General features: G+C 44.6%; 1 protein-coding gene across 1 annotated transcript; it reads right to left on the bottom strand.

Moving 5' to 3' along the window:
* Positions 1-237: 237 nt before the first annotated feature.
* Positions 238-4,738, bottom strand: LOC121570519 (eukaryotic translation initiation factor 1). The gene is made up of 4 exons (XM_041881987.2): positions 4,602-4,738; positions 1,163-1,326; positions 569-670; positions 238-352 (listed from the first exon to the last, which is right to left on the bottom strand). Exons 1-4 carry the CDS (start codon positions 4,630-4,632, stop codon positions 308-310), a joined length of 342 nt encoding a protein of 113 aa, XP_041737921.1. The 5' UTR covers positions 4,633-4,738; the 3' UTR covers positions 238-307.
* Between the last annotated feature and the right edge of the window lie 4,593 nt (positions 4,739-9,331).

Consider the following 9,331-nt stretch of genomic DNA (forward strand, 5'->3'; position numbering starts at 1 on the left):
TCCACTTCACAATAACAGCACTTACAGTTGACCGGGGCAGCTCTAGCAGGGCAGAAATTTGACGAACTGACTTGTTGGAAAGGTGGCATCCTATGACGGTGCCACGTTGAAAGTCACTGAGCTCTTCAGTACGGACCATTCTACTGAATGTTTGTCTATGGAGATTGAATGGTGTGTGCTCGATTTTATACACCTGTCAGCAACGGGTGTGGCCGAAATAGCCGAATCTACTAATTTGAAGGGGTGTCCACATACACTACATGGCCAAAAGTATCAGGTCCAGGGGAGAGGGGGCTGCTGAGAGCTCCTAGAATCCGTGGACCTTGAGCTGCTCCTCTTTCGCAAGGCCAATCTGGAAGTGGGATGAGGGGAGAAGAGACATTACACAAAGGAACTCTGCACTCCAGTCACAGAACATTTACTACCATCGCAGCTGGACTGTTTACAAACAGGGGCTTTTGTATGGGAGCCTTCTGTAGGGGCCATGACAGATGCCCACTTAGTACACACAAGTGTGGAGTATATGCTGGGTGCAATGTGCTATAGTAGGGACAAGACTCAAACATACCTCAATCAGAAAAGTGCAGATATTCTTGCGCTGGTCACCTTGCAGCTGAATCACTTCACCATACTCTGGGTGCTCAATCACTGTCCCATTGCAGGCAAATTTCTGTTGACATTTACATTTACGTCATTTTAGCAGACGCTCTTATCCAGAGCGACTTACAATTAGTGAGTGCATACATTTCTATTTTTTCATACTGGCCCCCCGTGGGAATCGAACCCACAAACGCCATGCTCTACCAACTGAGCTACATCCCTGCCGGCCATTCCCTCCCCTACCCTGGACAAAGCTGGGCCAATTGTGCGCCGCCCCATGGGTCTCCCGGTCGCGGCCGGCTACGACAGAGCCTGGATTCGAACCAGGATCTCTGGTGGCACAGCTAGCACTGCGATGCAGTGCCTTAGACCACTGCGCCACTCAGGAGGTTCAGTCTGTAATAAAGCCCTTTTGTTAGGAAAGACTCATTCTGATTGGCGGGGCCTGGCTCCCAAGTGGGTAGGCCAAAGCAGAACTAGTCAAAAGGCCTGTAGAACAAAACATGGACCTTTCTTAGTATACCAGCTAGTGTCAGTGTCTCAACTCCCTGCCATAACATACCTTCTTAAAGGCCTTGACTAGCTTCTTCTTATCATAGTCGATGGCTATGCCCTGGACCGTGGTCAGAGTCTTCCTGCCGTTACGCTGCTGGATTCTTATGTGGATGTAGTCGTCAGTCCCAGATGGGAGCCTGTCATTACCCTTAGTTGCATCAGCAAAGGGGTCTGTGGGAAGAACAATACTATTTAAAAACAAAATCACTTTACTTTAGTATGAAAATGTATGCACTCACTAACTAAGTCGCGCTGGATAAGAGCGTCTGCTAAATGACTAAAATGTAAATGTTAAGACACAAATAAAGTTAAAAACAAAATTACAAGGAAGCAACATAAAGCGATAGCTAAGATGGCACTGTTTTGTTTGACCTAGATAACAAAAGATGCAGGCCGATGAACTGGTGACTTAACGTCCTATCCACGAGTCTTACAAGCTGACCAGACCGCACGCATGTTGATTTTCCCCTCCCACACGATCAGGACACACAGGTTGAAATATCAAAACAAACTCTGAACCAACTATATTAACTTTCTGTTGCTAGCTAATTTGTCCTGGGATATAAACATTGGGGTGTTATTTTACCTAAAATGCACAAGGTCCTCTACTCCGACAATTAATCTGCAGATAAAAGGGTGAACCGAGTTAGTTTCTATTAATCTCTCCTCCTTCAGGCTTCTTCTTTGGAATTGATATGGCAGTTGGCAATCAACTTTAAGGTGCATTACCACCACCGACTGGAGTGTGGACCTCAGTTCATGTTTCAATCACCTACGTGGGTATATGCTCCTAAAAACCAATGAGGAGATGGGAGAAGCAGGACTTGCAGCGCGTCGTATGTTACAAATAGAACCAAGTTCTATTTTAGCGCCTGGCCACGTGCGAGCAGTGTGGGTGCAATCATTGAATAACATGTATACATTTATTTTTCAGCAAGCGCTGAGAAATAAATGTACACATACAGTGGGGAAAAAATGTATTTAGTCAGCCACCAATTGTGCAAGTTCTCCCACTTAAAAAGATGAGAGAGGCCTGTCATTTTCATCATAGGTACACGTCAACTATGACAGACAAAATGAGGAAAAAAAATCCAGAAAATCACATTGTAGGATTTTTAATGAATTTATTTGCAAATTATGGTGGAAAATAAGTATTTGGTCACCTACAAACAAGCAAGATTTCTGGCTCTCACAGACCTGTAACTTCTTCTTTAAGAGTTTTCTCTGTCCTCCACTCGTTACCTGTATTAATGGCACCTGTTTGAACTTGTTATCAGTATAAAAGACACCTGTCCACAACCTCAAACAGTCACACTCCAAACTCCACTATGGCCAAGACCAAAGAGCTGTCAAAGGACACCAGAAACAAAATTGTAGACCTGCACCAGGCTGGGAAGACTGAATCTGCAATAGGTAAGCAGCTTGGTTTGAAGAAATCAACTGTGGGAGCAATTATTAGGAAATGGAAGACATACAAGACCACTTATAATCTCCCCTCGATCTGGGGCTCCACGCAAGATCTCACCCCGTGGGGTCAAAATGATCCCAAGAACGGTGAGCAAAAATCCCAGAACCACACGGGGGACCTAGTGAATGACCTGCAGAGAGCTGGGACCAAAGTAACAAAGCCTACCATCAGTAACACACTACGCCGCCAGGGACTCAAATCCTGCAGTGCAGACGTGTCCCCCTGCTTAAGCCAGTACATGTCCAGGCCCGTCTGAAGTTTGCTAGAGTGCATTTGGATGATCCAGAAGAGGATTGGGAGAATGTCATATGTCATATGGTCAGATGAAACCAAAATAGAACTTGTCGTGTTTGGAGGACAAAGAATGCTGAGTTGCATCCAAAGAACACCATACCTACTGTGAAGCATGGGGGTGGAAACATCATGCTTTGGGGCTGTTTTTCTGTAAAGGGACCAGGACGACTGATCCGTGTAAAGGAAAGAATGAATGGGGCCATGTATCATGTGATTTTGAGTGAAAACCTCCTTCCATCAGCAAGGGCATTGAAGATGAAACGTGGCTGGGTCTTTCAGCATGACAATGATCCCAAACACACCGCCCGGGCAACGAAGGAGTGGCTTCGTAAGAAGCATTTCAAGGTCCTGGAATGGCCTAGCCAGTCTCCAGATCTCAACCCCATAGAAAATCTTTGGAGGGAGTTGAAAGTCCGTGTTGCCCAGCGACAGCCCCAAAACATCACTGCTCTAGAGGAGATCTGCATGGAGGAATGGGCCAAAATACCAGCAACAGTGTGTGAAAACCTTGTGAAGACTTACAGAAAACGTTTGACCTGTTTCATTGCCAACAAAGGGTATATAACAAAGTATTGAGAAACTTTTGTTATTGACCAAATACTTATTTTCCACCATAATTTGCAAATAAATTCATAAAAAATCCTACAATGTGATTTTCTGGATTTTTTTTCCTCATTTTGTCTGTCATAGTTGACGTGTACCTATGATGAAAATTACAGGCCCCTCTCATCTTTTTAAGTGGGAGAACTTGCACAATTGGTGGCTGACTAAATACTTTTTTTCCCCACTGTACATGTTGTTCAATCATTGCACCCACACTGCTCCAACAATTATCTGCATAGCCAGTTGCTAAAATAGAACTTGGTTCTATTTCTTGACATGCTGCAAGTCCCACCTCTCCCATCTCCTCATTGGTTTTTAGGAGCATATACCCACGTGGGTGATTGAAACATGAACTGAGGTCCACACTCCAGTCAGTGGTGGTAATGCACCTTAGTTGTTTGCCAACCGCCATATAAAGTCCAAAGAAGAAGAAGCCTGAAGGAGGAGAGATTACTAGAAACTAACTCGGTTTACCCTTTTATATGTGGATTAAATTGTCGAGTAGAGGACCTTGTGCATTTCAGGTAAAATAACAACCCAATGTCTATATCCCTGGACAAATTAGCTAGCAGCAGCAAGCTAACTAAAGTGACATGAATGTTCAATGCTTTTCTACCTGTCCCCAAAGACATATAGTTGGTTAAGAGTTCCTTTTGATATTTCAACCTGCGTGTCCTGATCGCATCTGGTGTGGATGGCCAAAATCAACATGCGCGCTATGGCAGACGCCCGGTCTAGTAAGCATATCAGGCACAAGCAAAACGATGCTCAGATGCTGGGACCTAACGTTACCCAAGGAAATTAAATTCGGCCTAGTTGAAGTCTGATAGGTGTTGCCAGTCTTGTTGGTAAACGTTAACAAAAAAAAAAACCTGCCATGCTATTGACTTATTTACAATCGGGAGGAAATGTTCGATATAACTAACCAGATGTCTTATTTAGACAATTATTAACAATGTATTATTAAAACCAAATGTAATATTTAGTTGTAACGTCGTCAAAATGTTTGCAAATGCTAGCTAACGTTACCAACCGCCATTCCCCCACTAACGTTCACACGTCGTTCGTTGAAATGTCTTACCGAAAGTTTGGAGGTTCTGGATAGCGGACATATGATAAGATTTCCTTTCCTTTCGGATAGTGACTGGTCTGCTTAATTTATGTTTTCCTTTGAATATTCCTTTTCACGGGGACGAAGCTTTATTCGGCTGACCGGGTTTCACAAAATGGACATCGTTCAGCTTGCAAAGTGGTAAACAACCCTTTCCAGCGCCTCCCCGAAACCACCATCAGCGACGTTTTTGAAGATGCACGTATGGACGTGCGCCACGCAACACCCTATTTTTCTGGAAGAATGACATCATTATTTTGGTATTTCTAAGGGAAAAATATCCACACCAGCAGCCTAGGCTACATAAAAAAATATAGCACAAATATCTAAATTCAATGTGAAGACCTTAGCTCCCTTCAATACCCAGTACAGCAGGTGGGTAGTCTGCCATAAAACCTTGAAGGAGACCATAGCTAATAAAGCAATGTTATTTGTAGATGAAACAATGGTAAGTATGTGTCATTTTATTTTGTTTTGCCTGTTTTGCATGTTATTATTTTGGCATTAATATGTGTCACATATCAGTTTGCAAACAATGTAAAAAATAAAATAATAATAATAATTGAGTTAATAAAGCCACATACAAGCCACATACACTCTTTTTTGCTTTCTTGAGTAAGGCAGTTCCTAAATGCAGGTGTTTCAGCCTAGCTCAGCGCTTTCTGTGGTGGTGGGGCAGCCAGCAGAAAATACGGAGCATAGGGGTTGGTAATGTTCTCTAGTTGCGCTGTGATTGGCTCAGTGTTCTGTCACTCATGGGAACACTACGTCCCTGCAACATCTACAGGTAGAGGTCGAAAAATTCAAGCCCATTAGGTGCTGCCATAGACTTACATTAGAAGTGCCCATCCAGAAGGCTCAAGGTCATTGGCCACAGATAAAATGACGTCAAATCACGTTATATCTACAGTAGCTTTCATTGGACTGGTCATGTCAACATCATACTTTCAAAATCTTAGCTAGCAAGCTAGACAAGCAGTCATCATCATGCATCAAGTCGGCAATCTACTGGCATGTCCAATGGCTCATCATTACACAACAAGTTGGAAATCGCAAATTCAACAATGAGTGCTAAGGTGCCACTGCAGCCCCGGGTTCGATCCCAGGCTTTGTTACAGCCGGCTGTGACCGGGACACCCATGAGGCGGTGCACAATTGACCCAGCGTTGTCCGAGTTAGGGGAGGGTTTGGCCGGCCGGGATGTCCTTGTCTCATCGTGCTCTAGCGACTCCTTGTGGTGGGCCGGGCTCCTGCAAGCTGACTTTGGTGTCAGGTCGACAGTGTTTCCTCCGACACATTGGTGCAGGTGGCTTCCGGGTTAAGCGAGCTGCGTGTCAAGAAGCAGTGTGGCTCTCGACCTTCGCCGAGTCCGTAGGGGAGTTGCAGCGATGAGACAAGATCGTAACTACCAATTGGATATCACGAAAAAGGGGGTAATGCCATGCGCCAGAAAAGTTTGAATACATGAAGTTGATCGATCCCAGTCGAGGGAGGTGCTGTTTTTTTTGTATATGACAGTAAAACATTCGTATGATGACTATAAAATGTGTTGGCACCTTTAATTCATGCACATTTTCACATAAAAAGTAAATTTCAACACTGTCTGCTCAGGCAAATTTGCCGAATTGCTAAACTTGCAACCAATCAGAGCTCCCGTACATACCCCTTGTGATGAAGGCAGCTAAGATGTAAACACAGCCTCACTTGAAAACATAAGCTGCTGTCTGTCTGTGTGATGGGTCAGTGCTCTGGGTTCCTTGGGATGTCCCTACCCTAAACCCTAACCTTAACCATAACCCTTACCTAACCTTAACCATTTAACATGTCAACTTCAATGGGGTAGGGACGTCCCAAGGATACCAGATAGCATTGACCGTTTGTGACGAGCTCCCAAAGACTGAAATAAGGAAAATATATGTTTTTTGGAGTGTACTTGAAATATGCAGCATGCAATCTGAATTGTCTTGATCATATGAAGAGGTAGCTCCATCACAGGAGGTTGGTGGCACTTTAATTGGGGAGGACGGGCACGTGGTAAATGCTGGAGCGGAATTGGTGGAATGGTATGGTTTCCATGTGTTTGATGCCATTCCATTCGCTCCATTCTGGCCATTATTTTGAGCCGTCCTCCGCTCAGCAGCATCGTGTGATCTCCGTTGCCCATATTTAGCCAATTCATTGAACGCTAGCCAATGTTACAGTTTGACTAGTCTAGCCAGCTACTGTAAATGTCAATTTGCTTGCTCAGAAGGCTAGTGTTTCATTAGCTATCTCTCTGTCAGGGAATACATTTTTGAATCATGTTTTGGCATGATAAATTAGACTAACTGAAATGGCATTTCTCAGACATGGTTTAAAATAGTCTCAGACTTACCCTAGTCTAGATTTAAAAAATCTGATTTCCAGAAGTACAATTAGAGTTAATCTAGATCTAAGTGAAGGCTTAAATTAAACCTGGCCAGAGTCAGGTTTAACTTCAGATTAATGGATGTTGTCCCACAGGTTGACCTTGGCAATGGAGGAAAATTGATTAACTGGACTATTTCAATGATGATCAAAGAGCACCACCAAGGCCAGACAGAAGGGCCGCCCCCAGGCCATCCTGGACTTGCTGATGGGCCGCCCCCAGGTGGTAAGGGTAGGCAACAAGACATCTGCCACGCTGATCCTCAACACGGGGGCCTTTCAGGGGTGTGCGCTTAGTCCCCTCCTGTACTCCCTGTTCACCCACAACTGCGTGGCCAAGCACGACTCCAACACCATCATTAAGTTTGCTGACGACACAACAGTGGTAGGCCTGATCACCGACAATGATGAGACAGCCTATAGGGAGGAGGTCAGAGACCTGGCAGTGTGGTGTCATGACAACAACCTCTCCCTCAATGTGAGCAAGTAAAAGGAGCTGATTGTGGACTAAAGGAAAGGGAGGGCCGAACACGCCCCCATTCACATCGACAGGGCTGTAGTGGAGCGGGTCGAGAGTTTCAAGTTCCTTGGTGTCCACATCACCAACAAACTATCATGGTCCAAACACACCAAGACAGTCGTGAAGTGGGCACGACAACGCCTTTTCCCCTCAGGAGACTGAAAAGATTTGGCATGGGTCCCCAGATCCTCAAAGAGTTCTACAGCTGCACCATCGAGAGCATCCTGACCGGTTGCATCACCGCCTGGTATGGCAACTACTCGGAATCCGACCATAAAGCGCTACAGAGGGTAGTGCATACGGTCCAGTACATCACTGGGGCCAAGCTTCCTGCCATCCAGGACTATATACTAGGCGGTGTCAGAGGATGGCCCAAAAACTCCAGCCACCCTAGTCATAGACTGTTCTCTCTGCTACCGCACGGCAAGTGGTACCAGAGCGCCAAGTCTAGGTCCAAAAGGCTTCTTAACAGCTTCTACCCCCAAGCCATAAGACTGCTGAACAATTACTCAAATGGCCACCTGGAATATTTACATTGACAACCCCCCCCCCCTTTTGTTTTTACACTGCTGCTACTCACTGTTTATTATCTATGCATAGTCACTTTACCCCTACCTACATTTACAAATTCCCTCGACTAACCTGTAATCCCGCACATTGACTCGGTACCGGTACCCCCTGTATATAGCCTCGTTATTGTTATTTTAGTGTGTTACTTTTTATTTAATTTTTTACTTTAGTTTATTTAGTAAATATTTTCTCAAATCTATTTCTTGAACTGCATTGTTGGTTAAGGGCTTGTAAGTAAGCATTTCGCGGTAAGGTCTACACCTGTTGTATTCGGCGTATGTGACAAATACAATTTGATTTGACTTATAGACGAGCAACCCACTGAATGATTTTGACTAAATCTAATTTCCGTGACCGTTTCCATATGTACAAAGAAAATGCAGCTGACATTTGTTTGCTTGAGCCAAGGCTTTCATCTGACTGTCTTAGGGGAAAGCCCATCCCTCCTTCCCTACAAGTACTGATCACTTTGAGGTTTTTGGCATCTGCAACCTTCCTCATGAAACAGGAGATTTGTGTGGTATAAGTGAAACGACTGTATGCAGAATAGTCCACAAAGTCTGCAGTGCTACATGTGAACTGAAAGACAATTACGCAAGTTCCCTGATGCTGCTGCCCAAGCCAACTACAAGGTAGAGTTCTATGAATATGGGAACTTGCCTGGAGTCATTGGCTGTATAGATGAATGTCATATTCACATCAAATTCCCTCTGCAGCAGATGCTGAGGAGTACAGGAATTGTAAAAAGAATGGTTCTCAATAAATGTACAAAGTGTGTGCACTCCCAATTTGCAGATTTTCCAAAACTCCTCTTTGTATGCTCAGCTTGAAGGAAGACAACAATAGTGTAATTATACTTGGTGACCGTGGGTATGCACAGACCGACTTCTTGTTCACCCCCTATCTTCATGCAAGCTCGTATCCGCACCAGAGGTGTAGGGGAGCGCATGTTTGGTGTATGGAAGAGTCGCTTCCAATGTCTCAGAAACACATTGCGCTTTCAACCAAGAAGATGCTGCATTGTTATCATTGCAACTGCAGTGCTTCACAATTACCTCAAACAGCATGGCTGCCCAGATCCTCACATTGAAGACGAGGATGACCCAGATGTTCCCATGTTTGAGGCAGACAATGACAGAAATGGACAAGCCTGCAGAGATGATTTTGCGATGTAGCACTTCTCACAACATAGATAGCTCAAGTG

Source organism: Coregonus clupeaformis, chromosome 35 (genome assembly GCF_020615455.1).
Source record: "Coregonus clupeaformis isolate EN_2021a chromosome 35, ASM2061545v1, whole genome shotgun sequence".
NCBI classification, from domain to species: Eukaryota; Metazoa; Chordata; class Actinopteri; order Salmoniformes; family Salmonidae; genus Coregonus; species Coregonus clupeaformis.

Excerpts from the sequence above, each read along its gene's own strand:
- LOC121570519 (XM_041881987.2), bottom strand. The coding sequence starts at position 4,632 with ATGTCCGCTATCCAGAACCTCCAAACTTTCG. Across the intron at positions 671-1,162 it reads TAGTCAAGGCCTTTAAGAAG|AAATTTGCCTGCAATGGGAC; the intron begins GTATGTTATGGC and ends AAATGTCAACAG. Across the intron at positions 353-568 it reads TCTGCACTTTTCTGATTGAG|ATTGGCCTTGCGAAAGAGGA; the intron begins GTATGTTTGAGT and ends TCCCACTTCCAG.